We start from the raw sequence: 19,903 nt of genomic DNA, 5'->3' as shown, positions 1-19,903 counted from the left end.
TGTATACCTCCTGTACCATAATTAATTCGGGTGATTAGTCCATGAACGTTTGAGATCCTACTACATGCAAAACACTTGGACAGGTGCCTTGAGAGATAGAGCCCTACATCACACGTGGTCCTGCCTCGGGGACCTGACCGTTCAGTGGGGCAGTCCTGGCAGGCACTCAAGTACATACAAACCGAGGTAGGTGGTGTAGGAACTACACAAAAAGCCCAAACTATGAGGGTTCAGGGAAGAGAGAAAATAGGGCTGCTCGGGGAAGCACCAATAACCGAGGCAGCATTTAAGGTAGGCTCTGAAATGGTACCGACAAAAGAACTAAGACAACTGTTGCTTGAAGGAGATTTTTTATCTATCCATTCTTTAGGTGTTTCAAGCTTTCATCTAGGCTCAAATGAAATCAACAGAAAAAAATGTACACTTAGATCAATCATTTGCTTCCTCGATGGGCTTGCTTCCTTCACTGCACTGTAACTTAATATTATACTCCCGGCTACCAGCTTTAGTGGGGTGCAGTAAGCAAAATGGCCACGAGATGGTTTCTGTATTTTCCCATCAAACGAATGCCAACGATGTTGTCCGTTTTGTTCTGCAGTAACCCCTATCAAAGATCTATGTAATAAATTCTTAAAATTGAGTCCCCAGGGAAAAAAAAAAGTTTCTCAAACTTGCTTGTATTCTTTCATCGGACTACTAGAATTGTTCAGTTGGTCTAACTTCCCTTTTCACCTTGGCTGCTGGTAAGCCCAGAGATGAACGTGTCACTCAGTTACAGTCACCTACATCCTGTTCTTCTACTACAGTCACCTAGAATCCTGTTTTTCTACGACACCTTCTTAAAAGAGTCTCATTTTTTATAATCCTTACAAGCTTTTGGGGTCAGACGGCATACATTTGGGGTTAGATGGCATGTCAAACAAAGCAAATAAAGAATTCAAAAGAATCCAAGCAATTCTGAGCACTAGTGAGGCCTCAAGCTGAAGCTAGACAGTGGGATAAAGTCGAGCACTTCCCACCCACCTGTCATATGACATTTCTCTGCTAACACTGGATCCAAGAGTGGAGAAAGCAGATAACACCATGGGCTGTTTGCTTGTTTGGTCTGTCATTAACAGTGAGGAAAAGGAGTATGGTTGTTGGCTAAGGGAACAGGACATTTAGAATGGCAAGGACAGGAGCACTGCAGCCACGGAGCACAGAGCAGGTGGGGCTGTGCGGGGCTGGGGGGCAGCGCAGCGGGAAGAGGCTGGGCAGGGCAGCACTTAACTGAAAGCAGAGAGCGGGTTCCCCAGGAGCAAGGGGCTGGAAGACCATGGCAGAAATGGGCAGTGCAGATTTCGCAGGAAGAAGGGTATAAAGAGGAAGAGGGGGAAATGCTCCACCGGTGGCCACGTGGGGACCCGATGAGCCCTCCGCCCACCACACGGGGCAGTACTCGAATAGGATAGTAAGGGGGTGGAAATTCTGGCCTCTTCTGGAATGAAAAGAAGGGGGAGGCGATCGAGGAACAGCCTATGGCTGCAGAAAAGTCCCCCAGGGCCCGGATGAAGAGGAAGGGTGCACTCAAGGTAGGCACCAGGAGCAGTGAGCGAGAAATGCACCATGGCTAGAGGCGGCTCACGCTGCTGACTTGTAACAGACACGCGGGCTCTGGAAGGTTCCACAGAGATTAATCACCTGAAAGGATCTCCATCCTTGGGCTCACCTACTTCATAGGAAGCATCTAAGATGGTATTAAAGACAACAACGTGGGGGACGTCTGGGTGGTTCCGTCAGTGAAGCATCTGCCTTTAGCTCAGGTCATGATCTCAGGGTCCTGGGTTTGAGCCCCGCATCAGGCTCCCTGCTCAGTGGGGGGCCTGCTTCTCCCTCTCCCCACCCCCCACGCATGCTCTCGCTCTCCCTTACACACACACTCTCTCTCTCAAATAAATAAAATCTTGAAGGAAAAAAGATAGCCATGCGGGAAGAGGAGGAATACAACGAAATTCTTAGTAATAGAAGTTTGGAGACCTCGACAAGGAGGGGGAAGAGCCCCGTGAGCCTGAGGCCTCACTCCTGCTTTCCCAGTGGCTGCTGCAGAGCCAATGCGTCCAGCCCGAGTGGCTGGCAGGTCTGGTGGAAGCCATGGAGTTTCCATCACTGCATCTGGCACGAACTTGGAAGCCTCCCAGAGACCCATTCATCACTGCAGGGCCCTGGGCTGAGAAGTCTGCAGAGGCGGGCTCCTGCCAACTATGTGCAGGGCTCAAAGGGGCCTTTGTCTCCAAAGACTCCACTGAAGGGGGCCGGAGCCGGCACCAGTGCTCCTTCGGTCATAGGCTGAGGGGCGCTGGGAAATCACGGCCTTTAATCCCGATTCTCCTTTTCTCTTTGTGCAGTAGAAATGCTGTATTCAGAGCAAAGCCACCCCGTTAAAACCCTGACAGAAAGCTCGGCCTGGGACAAATGCCTGCCCTACAGGATGGGGTGTGAGAGCTCCCCCGGGGCAGGGAGGCCGGGGGGTGTCTGGAAGCCTCTGGAAGCCCCGCACTGAGCCCCGCACAGAAAGGCGCTCCACACAGATCGCCCGATGAGTGAACAAACCCCCCGTTGTTCAGATTCCCCATCAGCGCTGAATGGCGCAGAGGGCGCAGAGGGTCACTGCACCCGAGGTACTCCTATTCGACGCTCTTATGCGACCCTCACACAGCGGCATGATTGTGGGTTGGTTTCTGCCATTTCATGGCATAAGGTGACTGAGTGACGGCAGGCCTTTCTGCCCTGAACCCTGCAAAATCTTACTTTATATGGAAAAAGGGAGGTGCCATATGGGATTCAGTCAAGGATCAGGAGGTGGGAGACTGTCCTGGGTTATCCAGGCTGGCCCCCACATGCAATCACAAGTATCCCTGTAAGAGGGAGGCAGGGCGAGAGCTGACGAGGAGGGAAGAGGGGAAGGGGCTGTGAGCACCGAGGCAGGGAGTGGAGTGATGAGGCTGCGAGCCAATACACCAAGCAACCACCCGAGGCTGGGAGGGCAAGGAATGCTTCCCTCGAGCCTCCAGAGGGGGCATGGCCCTGGCGGCACCCTGATTCTGGCCCCACGGTACTGATATTGCACTGCTGGCCTCCAGAACAGTGACAGAAGAACCTTCTGTTGTTCTGAGCCACCATGCTGAGGACGATTTGTTACCACTGCCCCAGGACACTAACACAGTCTATGACAGGTGCCCTTCATGGCTGGGAAGTGGAGAGAATGAGCTCAAGGACTAGACCCTTTAGGCTCGTATTCTTCCAACTCTCCTGGCTTAGTTTTGTAAAGGACCGAACCTTTGTAAGCAGAGGTGCCCCACCCTACAGGAACATGAAAGTCCCACATTTGCAAGAACAACAAGCCAATGAGTCAAGGCTGAGAACGATCTCTGCATGAGCCGCCAAGAGTAAGAAAAGAGCATTTGCAAAGTTTTCCAGCTCTGTCCTTGCCTTCCGTGCTCGTCTGTTCCTTTATGATGTGTGCCCAGATGGGACCCAATTTGAGGGAACACTCCATCGACCAAGGTGCTCATCTGAAATGGCTGCTGACAATTTTTAAGCAGTTCTTTTCTTTGAAGATTCCCCTGAGAAGGGTCCTGGAGGGTGAAATGTTACGAAGTCTAGCCTACCCATTATGTATCAGGGCAGAAACAGGGCATCGCCGTGCGTGGATTGGACCGGCCCTGTGCAAAACCCCACGGGGTGAGATATCCCACCTCTGGGCGGCCTCATACATCTGTGGTGAACAGAAAATACTGAGGCAGGAGACGGATAGCGTTAAAAGTTAGGGAGCTGGTGGCTCAGCCGGTTAAGCATCTGACTCCTGATTTCGACTCAGGTCATGATCTCAGGGTCCTGGGATCGAGCTCCGTGTTGGGCTCCATGCTCAGCGGGGAGTCCGCTTGAAGATTCTCCCTCTCCCTCTGCCCCTCCCCCTGCTTGTGTTTTCTCTCTCTCTCTCAAATAAATACATAAATCTTAAAAATAAAAGTTAGGGAGCCGTGTGACTGTTCTCTGAAACAGAAAAAGATGGGGCAGGAGGGAGGGGAGAGAGGGAGCAATGCATGTAGGAACATAATCGTCATCTACGGATTCACGAAAAGCAGTAACTGCCCACAAACGCATGGGGGGGAGGTCAAGCCTCCAGTTTGGTCCTGCCCCATTCCAGTAGATTGACTCCTCTCGTAAATTCTTCAAATTAACAAGTTTTTTGTCACCTTCCCAGATCGCTAGATTGAAGGAATTTCCTTCAAACCTTGAAACACAGCAATGTAAAACCATCCTTCTGAAAATGGCTTGCACAGGATTTACTCTACGAACTGTAGAGACTTGAAAGATAAACCAGAGCTAAAGCACCCTGTAGAACGTGGTGATGGTGAATCGTTAGCAGCTTCTATTCCCCGTCTCAGTGTTGCCTTTCGGGAGAATGAGGGTGCTTCCCACGAGGCAGGGCTCGGGATCCCTGCCAGGGCAAGAGCTCTGGGAAGTGTCTATACGCACTGATCCATATGGACCCCATCCAACATCATCCCTCCGTGTGGGGGTTACACTTCATGAAATCAAATGTCTCACTGTAACCTCCTTCCCTTCGCTGTTTTTTGATCCAATCCATCTTACCACACTGAGGTCCCCAGGGCTCAATTATTCCAAGGAGGGAGTTTTGCTCATTCACAAAAAATGAGTTCAAACGCTGGCAGAAAAGTCCTCTCCAAGTGCATAAAAGCTTGACTCAGATTCATAATACAAATGACTCAGAAAACACCTTGAGTGAATTTCAAAAGTAATTCAATTTCTCACTTCTAAACAATGTTTAAGATTAGTTCATTTTTCATCATCAAGAACTCATTTGTTAAAATTTGCTTAACTGTTACTTGTTTTTTGTTTTAAGTAATCTCTACCCCCAACATGGGAGTTGAACTCACGAGCCTGAGATGAAGAGTCATACCTCTACTGACTGAGACAGCCAGGCACCCAAACTATTACTTGTTAAGCCCTGAATTGTTTTTTCTTCACTGAGGCAGAGAAAGTTTTTATATAAACGAGGCCATCTTCCAGTGGTCCAAGTTTTGTCATGTGGGATGTAATAAATATTTCACTGTTACCCTTGCTGCAGCCTACTCACTTATCAAAATGATAGTTAAGTAACACTTAGAGCCAAAGAGAAACCAGCACACACAAACCTTTCGCCCAGGAGCAGTAGCTATGACTAGGGAAAACATCAGGTAAGTAAATAATAAGTATTAAATAAATATTTACCAAATAAATAAATACTCCATAAGCATTAATAATACCGAAGTCAATGCGTACATAATCTGTTATTTTGTTCTCTTTTAAAACTACGTGGTTAATATGCCTACACAAAGATCAGACAGGCGGGGTCTAGAAAATTACATACCATAAAAATGAATTCTCAGTTTTCTTACCTCTAGCTCTAGACAAAACCATATCCTTTATTATTTGCATAATAACGCGCCCAAGTATCATGACAGAAATCAGGTGATACACTCTCCATGGAGTCAGTGCAAGGAACCTGTAACAGTAAAAACAGACAAATCATTATTTCAATGTGAGGATTTCTATCCTTTTTTTAAAATTAGGTTTACTTTCAGGGCACGTGAGTGGCTCAGTCGGTTAAGCACCTGCCTTCGGCTCAGGTCCTGATCACAGGGTTCTGGGATTGTCCCTACCCCCTCATCCCCCACCCCTTCATGGTCAGTCTGCTTCTCTCTCTGCCCCTCCCCCTACTCCTATTCTTGCTTTCTCTCTCACACACCCTCTCTCAAATGAAGAAAAAAAAAATTAGGTTTAGTTTCCACCATAGAAACAATCCAAATTTCAGTTTTCAGAATCCCTCCAATGACACCACATCAAAGCGACTTCCTGGGCATCAAAGTCAGCAAAATAAAAGCGCTTGAACCACGTATGCTTTTGTGCTGGGCTTTCTGCCGTAACCTCTAATTTGGGCAGAGGATTTGCTATGCTGGGTGTGGCCCAAATATCAGTCTGCCAACAGATGGAGAGTGGAATTGACCTGCAACCGAATCACGAGGCCCTGGAAGGGCAGAGCGGCAGGGTTTTCCGACATGCAGGGCAGCTCCTGCAGGTGCTCTGACTCGCTGCCCTCTCGGTGCTGCTTTTATGCCACATTTATTTAACTATCACCCCCTCCCTCCAATCTCTCGAAAACAGCAATTAAGGATCCAAGGGGCTAGCCTCTTCTCTTTAAGATCATTACCCCTTGTCTATCCCGCCCCTTCCTCTCCAGAGGGAAAGAAGGAATTCTTTACCATGCACAGTACACGAACACTGCTGAACTTTTTCATAATAGGGCTGATAAAGGGATGGTGTGACTAATAAGTCACAAGCTCTGAGGCTTCATGTCGAGGGTGAAGCCTGTTCTATACAGGCTATTAGCCAAACTGCCAATTAATATTAATTTTGATGTAATCATAATCACAGAAACACTAACTTAACATCTATGTCATTTAATACTAGTTGCAAGGCACGCAAGCTTTATAGAGAAGAACACATACTACAAAGAAAGAACCCTGTCTTCCAGGAACTTATTTCCTCATCAGAGAGGAACACAGGCCAAGCTAACAAAATCCAAGACAATGAGTCTTAGGTACTCTAATAAAACATGAGCAAAGAACAAAGAGAAGCAAAGAAGGAGGAATGATTAGCTCACTAATCAGGGAAGATTTTATAGAAGCGGCCCTTGAACTTGGCCGGGCAGGATGGATGTAATTCAGAGGAAAACAAGAGGCTGTTCCAGTTGGAGGATACAACATGTACAGAAGATCAGAGTCAGGGAAGGGGAAGGTATGCCTGGGGCATGCCGAGTGCTCTGGGGTGCCCCAGCAGCAGGAGATGGATAAAGGAGAGATTTGGGAGACTGGCAGGGAGAGAAGATATGAGGGGACTGGCTGGGAGCACACTGTGGCAGGCCCTGAATGATATGCTAGGGCATTTTGTCTCAATGCTACTGGCAATAAAGAGAAAGCCAAAGGTATAGGGTAGGAAAATGGAATGATGGGCGATTTAGGAAAACACCTGTGGGCAACTGAGAAGATCAGGTGGGACAGTGAGGAAGCATGGACTTCAGGACATCTTTTAGAAGGTCGTGCAATGTGTTTGGTGAAAAGCGGTCAATGTGAGATGCTGGTGAAGTTATGGATAAAGCCGTCCAGCAGAAGGTGGGCAACCCAGGTTCCAGCTCTGGTTCTAATATTAGCTATGTGTGTGACCTGGGCCAGGAAAATGAGCAGGTAGAATAGGTCTGTGCTTCTTAAATACTGGTCTGCCACAGCCACAGGCTACTGCCTGGAAAGCTTGTTAAGATACAAATTCCCACACCCAGGTTCCTCCCCACAGATCCTCTGAAACAGGTGGTCCCATTACTAATATTTACATTCAACAAATACTTCTTTGTAAAGTGTCTACATCGGGCCAGCCACTGTGCTACCAAAAGGAAGTAGTGAACAAGAAGCACAGAGGGAAGGAGCAGATGTACCAAAAAATCCATAATGCCAACATCTATGCCTTTTTAGTGATAATAATTTGTCCTTCTACTCCGGGACTGCTGCTGGCTCTCTTCTGTGAGCTCATATATGTTTGTATTAACCAAGGCTGTTTTTTGGTATGGTTTCTTCTTGCTCACCTCCTCCTATCAGCTTATGATTGCCACTTGCTGCTGTCTGTGTGTGCAAGGCTCACTCAGTTTTCCCCATCTGACCCTGACGTGACAATTTTCAAAATTTTTGATGGTGACACAGAGTAAGATATTCACGTACATCTAAATTCATAAAATGAAACCAAAATTTCAAAAATATTATTTATCCTTTTTTGAGAGAGAGAGAGAGAGCAGGAGCAGAAGGAGAGGGAGAGAGAGAATCTCAAGCAGACTCTGTGCTCAGCATGGAGCCCAATGCAGGACTCTATCTCACAATCCTAAGATCATGACCTAAGCTGAAATCAAGAGTCGGATGCTTAACAAACTGAGCCACCAAAGCACCCCAATCTATCTTTTTTCAAAGATTTTTTAAAGTAATCTCTATACCCAATGTGGGGCTTGAACTCATAACCCTGCAATCAAGAGTTATACACTCTACCGACTGAGCCAGCAGGGGCCCCCAAATAACATTTAACCTTATAATTTGGAACGCCTTCTCATATTTTCCATTCAATCCTATTATATTTGTAAATGCTGACTGTAATTTTAAGGTGATTCAAGGCTCATAAATGAGCTGTAACTCACGGTTCCATTCACTGCATCAGGATCTACAGATGTTAAATTAGTACGTTTTGTTAGAATAACCAGCTTTGCAGAGTCAGGCAAAGCCCTAGGAAAGCTCTCTCAAGTTTAAAGGTCTCCACTTAACCAGGAAACCAGTTAAATGTCTTTAAAACAATAAAGAAATCAAAGCCAACCCAAGCAGCAAAGGCCATTAGTTATGCTCTCAGTGAAAGTTATGATCTTCCAGGAATAGAAAAATCAGGTAATGACAGGACTTTAACCCTCAGCCCCGGCTCCTAGAAGACTTCCCTTGGAGGGCAGTGACTGCCACAGCAACTCCAGCTAGGTGTCCAGGGCAAGGGTCCAGGGGGCATTTTGGCTAAGGGTCTCGCTGGTCATTAAAAATCCTCAGTCATACTGGATTAAGAAGTTGTGGTCCATATATACAATGGAATATTACTCAGCTATCAGAAAGAACGAATTCTCAACATTTGCTGCAACATGGACGGCACTGGAGGAGATAATGCTAAGTGAAATAAGTCAAGCAGAGAAAGACAATTATCATATGATTTCTCTCATCTATGGAACATAAGAACTAGGAAGATCGGTAGGGGAAGAAAGGGATAAAGAAAGGGGGGGTAATCAGAAGGGGGAATGAAGCATGAGAGACTATGGACTATGAGAAACAAACTGAGGGCTACAGAGGGGAGGGGGGTGGGGGAATGGGATAGTCCGGTGATGGGTAGTAAGGAGGGCACGTATTGCATGGTGCACTGGGTGTTATACGCAACTAATGAATCATCGAGCTTTACATCGGAAACCGGGGATGTACTGTATGGTGACTAACATAATATAATAAAAAATGATTAAAAAAAAACCAAAAAAAAAAAAAAACCAAACTCTACTATAAAAATCCTCAGTCATAAAGGCTGGACTGTTTAATAAATGCTGCTGCGATCATTTGTAATCCATCTGGAAGAAAGGAAAATTGTGTGTCTATCACCAAACACATTAAGGTGAATGAGAAAGGAATAATAATATTTTGCAACCAGGTCAGCACATTTCCCCCAAAAGGCCAGATAGAACATATTTTCAGCTTCATGGGTCATATGGTCTGTCATAACCATCAACTCTGTCACAGCGTGAAAGCAGCATAAATATCATATAAGAGGATGGGCATGGTCGTGTTCCAGTAAACTTCATTTACCAACACACACACACTCGGATCCTCGGTCAGGTGCAAAAACAATCCCAACAACCGTTTAGGAAAGGAGAGCTGAAATTGTATGGGGTTCCACAAGTGCTACCTTGGTAGGTTAGCGCCCTCGACTCCAGGACTTAAGTACAGAAATGTTTGCAAAGCAAATCCCTAATAGTAATCATTCGTACTTAGAAAAACCTATGCATATTTGGTATTTTAATTATTTATACTGTTTAAGATGATTCATTTCATGGTTCCAGTTTAAAGTACGTGGCTGTATAGACTTGTGATTTGAAATTACAATCTTTGGAACACATGAATTTAATTTCTTCCTTTTCCAGGAATTGCCTAATATTCGGGAGAGCTTAGGTCGTTAAAGCCTTTTCTTGAAAATTTCTACTTTGGTAAATTTCAAGCACATATAAAAAGAGATACTAAAGTGTCATAAAGAAGTCACAACAATTTTGCATCCATGGCCCCATTCCATGTTCCCACCAAGTTCTCCCTGCCATCCCCACCACCCAAGATTATTTGGAGCAAATCCCATCATATAATTTTTGTAATATTGTAATTGACATATTCCCACAAATCTTCCCCAAAAGGACTTTTTAACCTAACAATAAAAACACTATCTGCCCTTTAAAAATTGTTTTATTTCCTTAATGCCATCAGCTATCCCATCAGCACGCACATTTACCCAATCACCTTTTGTACACACAGACTGAAACAAGATGGGAAGAAGTCATACAATGAAATTGATGTGTGTTTTGAGTTTCCTATAATTTATAGTCTCCTGCGTGCGTGCTCTCTCTCTCTCTCTCTCTGTTCTTTGTGGAAGAAACAAATTCATTTGTCCAGTAAAATTTTCCAGAGTCTGAGAATCATTCATGGAATCCTGTGCTTAACATTTTCCTCCGTGCCTTGAGCAGACTATAAAAACTGGAAGTTAGATCTAGAGACCTGACTGGATTTAGGTTCAAAATTCCAACTACGTGATAGGTGGTGTTGGGCGTTTCCGTCAGGAGGCACATATTGTCTGGGTGTCTGGTGTCTCTGTTTCTGTGAGACCAGCAGCCACTGATGGGGACTACCTGACCATCTGTTTCTTAGGAGATACACAAGAGTGAGCGTCCTTCATTCTTGCTTCAGGTATTAGCTGGATCAGATCTATACAGAGGGGAGATTGTTAGAGATCTATAAAGAGAAACGTCCCCTGTCGATGTTTGGTACGTTGAGAGATGGATGTCACAAGAGAAGCAGGATTAATACTTGATTCTTTCTCTTTATTTACCAGCTGTCAAGAAAATGAGGCAGTTCCTTAGTATCCTCTAAAGGTAACTAAGTTGGTTTTCTTCATCTCTTTCTTTAGTGTTATTATGGACACATCTGATGTACTTCAGTGCACGGCAGCATGATTCCTACTGATCCTCAAATGTCCCATCTTGGCTGGTGGGAGCTTATTCAGGCAGGATCCTGAGTCTTTTGGTATAACCTTTTCCTTTTTTTGATGATTTATTTATTTATTTGAGAGAGAGAGAAAGCACGAGCAGAGGGAGGGGCAGGGGGAGAGGGAGAAGCAGGCTCCCCGCTGAGCAGGGAGCCCTACGTGGGACTCGATCCCAGGACCCTGAGATCATCACCTGAGCCAAAGGCAGATGCTTAACCCGCTGAGCCACCCAGGTGCCTCAGTTCATTTCTTTTTATTACAGCATAATATTCTGTTGTATGATGGACCGCTGTTTATTCATTTACCTACTGAAGGACATCTTGGTTGCTTCCTATTTTTGGCAATTGTGAATAAAATTGCTATTGTGTGCAGGATTTTGTGTGGTCACAAGTTCTCAATTCTTTGGGAACAGCCTTTTTTTTTTTTAACAGGTCCATCAGCATGCCAGCTTATTTTGGACTTATTGTCATTTAAAATCTCCACAGAATCTATTTTTCAGATGCGACTTTGGACTCTAAGTATGTCCTATTAAATTTGTTCTTGTTGGACACAGCCCATCATTCAAACCTACAGACCTTAATGGTGTCATCAATCTCATATGTTCTCTTGTCCAGCTTCATAGCACCCACACATTTGCTATCTGGTCATTGGTCCTCATCCACACTATTGATCAAAGTTATCAATCAGTGCTGGTGTCCTGTCACTCCCCATTAGCGACTGCTCCCAGAGTGACCTAGACTTATTAATCAGCACTTTATGAATATGATAGACCAGTCTGCCACTACGTACTTGCCTATATTACTCTATCCTATCCACAAAGGCATAATATTAGATTTTCTTAAACACACTGCTGACACCTAATGCATTCCCAAAGTCTAAGTGTTTGTAAGTGTTGATCTGCTTGACTGATGCTGAGAATTACTTTGAGGTATAACACCGTTCTCAGTTGCAGGACTAAACACCATTAGAACTTGCCAAAGAGTATCACGGGGCCCAGCCTGATCTGAGCCCCAGGGTGACCTTGCTGATCTGCCCTTTCACAGAATTCACATGTGGCCACCACATCTCCCATGGTGGAATTTTAAGGCAAGGATGGCCACACACAGGTGATCAGAGGGTTCCTGAATGCTCAGGAACAATCATAAAGAGATGAGTTGTGGTCAAAATGAAGGATGCCCAAGAAATTACGAGAAGCAGAGTGATAAAATACAGACTTTAAAGAGGGAGGTCTGAGGATATACACCACCCTCATTCAGGGGGTACATAATTTTCCAGGTCCTGTGCAAGGTGAAAATGCTGGGGGTTGGGTGCCTGGGTGGCTCAGTTGGTTAAGCGTCTGCCTTCGGCTCAGGTCATGATCTCAGGGTCCTGGGATTGAGCCCTGCATCAGGTTCCCTGCTCTGAGGTGAGTCTGCTTTCCCCTCTGTCTGCCTCCTGACTTGTGCTCTCTTTCTCTCATGCTCTCTCTCAAATAAATAAAATCTCAAAGAAAAAAAAAAAAGGAAATGTTGGGGGTGTGGGAGTCAATACCCTCTTCCTGCCCGTCTGTAACCCTAACCCATGAAAAATGGGTCCCCAAGATATTTCAACCTCCACTCCAGGGCATATTTGGGACCTGGATCCAGGGTGGGTGCAATGCCCATGACCAGTCACCCCTGAACGCACTGTGGTATTGACAGCTGGGGCAAGGGCAGCAACCACCTTATCTTGAGGCTGCAGGACACATGACAATGAGGACCCTCCTCACACTTGTGCTCAGGCCTCCCCGAGAAGGGCAGATGGCCCCAGTGGAACACAAGCCTCCCCCTACTGATACAACCTGCCCACTGTTCTGGGCAGAGGACCCTGGCAGTCCAGCAGAGCAGCTGGGTGGGGAGGGGGAGGCTGGGCAGGACGGCTGACAAGTGGCAGCAGGGGATGGTAAGAACCCCTCAACACTACCTAACACTCCACACCCTCAGCCCTTGTTCCACTGTCCAATTGGACTTCACTTATAAAACACACATTCAAAGATAAAAGAATACAGAATTGCAAGGCAGCAACCACAGAGCAAAGCATTAATCTCCAAGTGTGGGGCCTGTGTGACCATATGGGTCACTCGCCCATTTAACCAGTTCTACCTCACCATATCTTGGGGGGGGGGTTCCCAAAGCTGACCAATAAAGACTTTTTTCTCCTTAAAATAATTCTTGATTCAATAAGAAAGGCCGCCAACTCTTGCCTTTATCTAAATTAGCCTAGGGACCTATGAGGACATCCGTGGATCCCAGAATGGAGAAAGCACCACTAATCCCTAAGTCTCTGGCTATCTGAAACATCTTTCTATAGATGGACGGGCTTGCCTATACCTAATTAACAGGAAAAAAAACAAACCTACATTTTTTTAAAATTAAAATATCATGTCTGATACAGGTACTTCTTTTAGCTGACATTGGATATAATTTCTATCCGATAAAGGATATCCCAGATTTTGGAGACCAAGGCAAGCAGACATTATATATGACAACTATAATACACATAGACATATCATGATAGGTAAACATTGCAAATGACAATTCCATACTATATGTGTGTGTGTATATATATATATAAATTTTATAGATATCTAAAATTGTATTTATATAATAACCCCATTTGTTGTTGTTTTTTAAAATTTTATTTTTTCATTTGACAGAGAGAGAGCACAAGCAAGGAGAGCGGCAGGCAAGGGGAGAGGGAGAAGCAGTCTGCCTGATGCGGGGCTCGATCCCAGGACCCTGGGATCATGACCTGAGCCGAAGACAGACGCTTAATTGACTGAGCACCCCGTAGCCCTGTTTATTCTATAAACACATACTATACGGTTTAGCTGCTTCGGAAAGGTAAATTTCCAAATCACTCTATGCACTTTTCTTTTAACAAACAGTATCCAATTTCTACACGTCAATGTGATGACTGCTTTAAAAAATCCCCCGTTGCCTAGGTGACTCATGTTTAGCTTGTGATTATCACGGCTCACGGATGACTGCTAGCCATGCTTGCATTGCATCGTTCTGATGCACTTTCAGGTTGCCTACATTTTTTCCCCTTGCTCTTTTCCTGCTGTGTGCTTTTTTCTTACTGTTTTCTAAATTTTTCTACACTTTCTGCTCTTTATTCTCGGATTCGGCAACGTTACTTTAAATTTTCATCTGGCCATAGCCCACTTGGCATCGGGATGGTTGACTAGTTCTACTCGTAGGACTGGGCTCTCCTCTGCTATCTGGGTCAGCTAAGAAAGAAGACTCAATCCTTATGTTCAGAGATGAAGGAGGGTGTAAGGACAACTCTCAAGTAAGCCATCATTTTAGCTTTCTGGGCACGGATCATTCAGGGCCACGGCTTTTCCTTGTCCCTTTAGGGGTCTGCAAGCACCCCACCTGCACACAGGACCCTGGAGGTGCCCGCTCAGCCTCGGCAGTGGAGGAAGCCCCAGCGCAGTGGCCAGGCTGGCCAGAGGGCAGGACAGGCCCTGGGCTCTGTGGATAACGTGATGGAAAAGGATGCAAAGATATCAGAGCTACCTTCTGTGGCCTCTACTCCGTGGCTAACTACTAATCTCTAAAAAAAAAAAAAAAAATTGTTTTACTCGTTGTGTATCCATTTGACAAGGAAAAGCTAACTAAAGTTTCCATTTCTTCATGGTGAGTGTTCAAGGCCAAACTAAATGGCTCAACAGGCTAAAATCGTCATAAAGCAAATAAAAGGATAACTCACAAAACAAACGAAAAACTTCTCTGGGTGCACCTGGGTGGCGCAGTTGGTTAAGTGACTGGCTCTTGGTTTCAGCTCAGGTCTGATCGTGGGGTCAGGAGATTGAGCCCCACATCAGGCTCCATGCTCAGTGGGAAGTCTGCTGGAGATTCTCTCTCCCTTGCCTTCTGCCCCCTCCTCTCTAAAATAAATAAATCTTTAAAAAAAACTTCTCTGGTTATGAACAAAAAGGATAATATTTGGTGCGTCCCATGTGTGAAACTCTGTCATTTCTGGGTAAGGCATAACCCACTTTGTCTTATGAAATGAATGGTCAACAGCAAAAATACAAATTTTTTGTCTTCAAGGAAAGGAAATCTATGGACAAAAGCACTGGAACCCTCCACAGTTATAAGGTGGGAATTAATCTGTAGTATTTGCTTTATAACTCTTCTGAGCTAGAGATCCAAAAAGCAGGTTCTGTTTTCCTTTACTGAAATATATAACCATAGACTTTGCCCAGACAGAGTCCTTTATGTCTGTTGGCTTTATGTAATATTACAGTAGCTCAAATCATAAAAGAAGGTCCTCATAAGGCATAATGATTTATCCAACATTATTCAAAGTCCAGATCATCACATTTTGCTGGAAGATAGTTCCGCCCTCTTCTCTAGAGTTCGGCATACTGGAAGCCATTTTCCCTAACATTACAAAATCCTGAATCTCAACTAAAGTTGGCTTTCATTTTTCCTGGCCATTTATACAGATCATGTAAAGACAGTGTCTGAAGATGTTTTATGAAATTAAATTATGCACCATTAAGGGGAAAAAAAAGCTGCCAAATAACCATGACTCTCTGAATTGTAAGATGAAAATACACCCCAATTTCAGATCTGTTTAAACATGCATGTATGTTGGGGAAAGGGAGGCACATTTCTTAAAAGGCAATAAAACATATAGTGTTAAATAATTTGGAAAGAAAAAGGGTCACCATGAAGTAATGACTCTATTGATTACAAAGTGAAGACTAAAACTCAGAAGACTTTTCTTCTAGAGAAGTATTTCTTTAGTTGTGATGACTAAAAAAGTGAATTGGAAGAGAGAAGAGAAAAATGAAGGAAAAAAACAGAGAGATGAGAGACTTTCTACAGGGAGATGAGACATTTTGGAAGGCACCCATGGGCAGAGAAACACTGGTTCATAGCCATCAGAAAGAGCACACTGCAGTGGAGGAGGGAAATAGGCTGCCTCTAGTAGAAAAGGGTGGTGATAATCCAGTGAATTCAAGGAATGTGCCCAGGTCAGCGAGGCCTGGTGATGAAACACAAGGACGGCGGTGTGGAGCAGCAGGGAGATTGTGTTCTTGAGCCCAGGGAATGGGGGAAGCCAAAGGCACAGCTGGAGTGGAACCAAATTCATGTGAGGTCAAGGCAAAGTGAAATCAGGCCTGCTCTCCTTCGGCTTTGGAACTATGAAAAAAGCCACGAGTGAATCAAACAAGGAGCACCCCTAGGGGGCAGTGCAATGGGTTCTTTAGCTCCGCGTAGTGGTATACTATCTGCCAACCCATCTTGCCTTGCACCTACCCGAGGTGGTCAGTGCAGCTTAGTCAAAGCGGGTTCTCCGGCAGGGTGGGTGAGTCCATTTCTGCAGCCCACTCCAGCTGAGTTACCAGCAAGCTACATACTGACTACCAGATTCAGCCATGGAAAGGAGCTAGACGAAGAGAGATCCGAACAAAGTCATGTACCGCAGCGTAGCCCCGGAGGGTTGGGAGGGAAGAAGGGAAGCTCTCTCAAGGTGTTTCCCATTCAAACACTCTCTGAATCCATAAACTCTAAACATAGAGCTGTCCATATAATTGATCCAAATATCAAGCTGAAGTTTGGGGCTTCCTCCTTCACAAATAAATCAACACATATACTGGGTACAGGCATAGAGCAGGTGCTGAAGACGCTTCTAAGAAGAATAGCTTGTAAGTGAGCAGGACACACACTAATGAATTCAGTGAACCTTTACGGTACACCTAAGAAATGAACGGACGTGTAATGAGAACCTACCATGTGCTGGATATTTTCACTTCTCTATAACATTTACTGTTCCTCAACAACCCGATGAAGTAAGATATATGGCAATATACTCATAAACAGAGTAGGCCGGAGCAATGTGTTTAAAACCATGCAGCCCATAAGTGAAAGAACTGGGTCTTATTAACTCCTGTTCACATGCCATTTGTAGAGTCCCTTGGCATCTCACTTCAATCAACCGATCTAAAGCATCAGAATGTTCTAGAGAGTAGAGATGAAAAAACAATCATCATATCAGCTCCTGCCTCTTAAGGGGCACCTGGGTAGCTCAGTTGGTTAAGCATCTGCCTTCAGCTCAGATCATGATCCCAAGGTCCTGAGATCCAGCTTCCCGGATAAAATCTTAAAAAAAAACATTCAGGGGTGCCTGGCTGGCTCAGTTGGAAGAACACAGACTCTTGATCTCAGGGTCATGAGCTTGAACCCCATGGTGGGTGTAGTGATTACATACATACATACATACATAAACTTAAAACAAACAAACAAACAAATGGGGCGCCTGGGTGGCTCAGTAGTTAAGCGTCTGCCTTCAGCTCAGGTCATGATTCCAGGGTCCTGGGATCCGCATTGGGCTTCCTGCTGGGCGGGAAGCCTGCTTCTCCCTCTCCCTCTACACCTGCTTGTGTTCCCTCTCTCGCTGTCTCTCTCTCTCTGTCAGATAAATAAATAAAATCTTTAAAAAAAAATAACAAATGCCCATTCAGTTATGGTCAACGACTCATCAGCTCATGCCCACATTCAAGAGCCCATCCCAATGTACCTGAAACTCTCCATGGTCCCAGAAGGAATCTAGCCACTCTGCATTTCTAAGACTGATGACATCGCCACAAGTATGAATGATCCTCTTGTTTCTCCATCTCCTTTACCCCCAAAACTCAAGGGTGCCAACAGCTGGACTTCAGCCCCATGCCTCCATGTGGCCCCCACCCTGTCTTGGTTTTGTTCTGTAGGTTGGTCTGGTTCTCCAGCCCATCTCCTGCATCCTCTCCTCCTCGTCCTCATGGGAAGCCCTGTGTGGACTCTGCCTCCCTAGTTCCAACCAATCCCTTTTTAGGAGAATGAATCTCGATCAGACCCCAATAGCCTATTATAAGAACTTAATACTTCATCATTAGGGAACCCCCTCCTTAGTCCATAAGAGAAGACAACTAACACAGTAAACATTTCCATATCTTCTTAATGTGGAAAGAATCAATCAGTAAAACACAGCCAGTAAGTAAAATAAGTGGACATCACAGATGACCACCGCAAGCTCACTTGAGAGCCCAAGTGCCATCATAATGAACTGAACAGTAATAATGAACTGAACCATCCCAACTTGTTAAAAGTGAGTTTCTGGGTATGTCTGTTTGTTTTTATGCTTTTTACTCTTTGCCAAAAGAGAGCTATAAAATAGGAAAGACAAGAGAAGCACTGATGGGTGTGTTGTAGGAGCCACTCCCCCAACACACTCAGTTTAAAAACTCACATGGGTGACCTAGAAGGTGCTCCCTTTACAGGCTTGCCCATTCCCTGTCCCCTTGGTGTGCACACGTGGGCAGCACAGTGGGAGAAACAACCCTAACAACTTCCTCTAATTAAACAAGGGAGACACACCCCTTAGCACAGCCCTCACCAAGCTCTAATGGAAAACACATGTCTCTCCTGATAATTCCACCTGAGATTCCTAGGGCCACAGTAACTCTGCAAACAAGACAGACAGTCCCCATGAAAAACAATGCAGGGAAGGAGAACAAAGTAATATGTAATAAGGAAAGATGACAGTTTCTCGTTAAGCTCCCCTCACTGAGCGACTCAGTGTCTGTGCTTACAATATTTGATGTTAAACATTAGCAATAAAAGAAAACACCTCCGTTCAACCACAAACATACTCAGCAAGCACCACGAGCCTGGAGTAGAATACGATCTACATTTCGGTCATGAGCTTGCATTTCAATCAGACGACCCCTGAATGGGAGGGAAACTGTGCCTACAAATGACAGAGATGCCCTCTGTGAGTCAATGACCCATCTCTTAAAAACCACCCCAGCCGCGCTGTCTGCGACATCAGAACGTCAAATCTGCCGTGCCTAAAAGGAACAGCTATTCTGACCCAGGAGAATGTAAGTTCTTTAAAAGAGCAAAAGGTGTTTGTTTTCAGAAGCCTGGCAAAGGCACAAGAATGAATCAAAACATCACCCTGTGGACAGTGGTCACAGTCAGTCAAGATGGTGCTGAAAGTCATCTCTTAGGCAGCCTGCAATCAAACTAGCCCACTCCGTGGCTCTTCCACGGTAGTCTTTTCCGTTCATCGTACTTACCTTGATTTCTCCTTGTGTATTTGCTTCTTCATTTGTTTCCCATCTGCCCTTCCTGACACCAAATTGCAGGTTACGTAAGAGAAGAGCCCACCTCTCCTGCTGGCTTAGTGACACGCCAGCACTGGCTGATAGCAGGTACTCAATATTTTTTTGCATTATTGCTCATTCGATATTTGCTTAATAAATAAGTCAATTAACATAATTAAGTAATCAGACATGTAATTAATGTGATCATTAATCATGAATTCCCAAAAGCACACTATCGTAACAGTAACAACTTGCCAACATTGAAAAAAAAGACGTATGGGAAGCATCAAAACTTCTAGACAATTTTTGAAGACCTTTTGGGGAGCAACCAATAACAAGAATTGCCCTTGGATCTCTGCTTAGATCAATTTTTGTTTCTTTAAGGGAAGACCTGGCTTCTCACAGCCTATTGGAAGTCAGTATGGCAGTCCTGATACACCACTGTACCGAAGGCCTGTTGCAATGATGTGGTTGGTCAGGTCAAAGACGACAAAGGGACTGGTGCCCTGGACAACTCACACATCCTCATCTTGGGAGAAGGGATAGCAGATGTACCTCCCTCAAGCCCAAACAGACATCTTATAACGAAAGTCATACCAATGCCCAGTACAGGTCTGGGCTTACTAGGCATCCGGGAGTTCTAACTAGAAGCCAAAGATTAGCACTGACATTCTAGGGACTATAGCCCAAGACTGGTTCTTTTGCTAACAGCCATGCTCTTGAATGCCATAGGTACACGGCAATCATGGGCTCATAAGCCACAAGACATGCACCTGTCTGCACCAGGTTAACCCCCAACACAGCAGAGATTCAGAGCTGAGAGCTGGCACATACAGGGAATCCAGTGTTTTAATCACACATGACAATATACAAACT

The 19,903-nt window shown here is 45.0% G+C and overlaps 1 protein-coding gene across 3 annotated transcripts in view; it reads right to left on the bottom strand.

Annotated features, from left to right (window-relative positions):
* RETREG1 (reticulophagy regulator 1) overlaps window positions 1-19,903 on the bottom strand; it is a 124,930-nt gene that overhangs the window by 87,763 nt on the left and 17,264 nt on the right. For all 3 annotated transcript variants that reach the window (XM_045787167.2, XM_045787165.2, XM_045787166.2), the window contains exon 2: window positions 5,442-5,548. In XM_045787167.2, coding sequence (XP_045643123.2) covers window positions 5,442-5,548 — 107 coding nt within the window. The remainder of the gene's footprint in view (window positions 1-5,441; window positions 5,549-19,903) is intronic.

The sequence above is a fragment of the Ursus americanus genome, chromosome 15 (genome assembly GCF_024610735.1).
Source record: "Ursus americanus isolate L20-20 chromosome 15, mUrsAme1.1.p, whole genome shotgun sequence".
In the NCBI taxonomy this organism is placed as follows: Eukaryota; Metazoa; Chordata; class Mammalia; order Carnivora; family Ursidae; genus Ursus; species Ursus americanus.
Note: the sequence above shows the minus strand (reverse complement) of the source record. Positions and strands in the feature narration are given on the sequence as shown.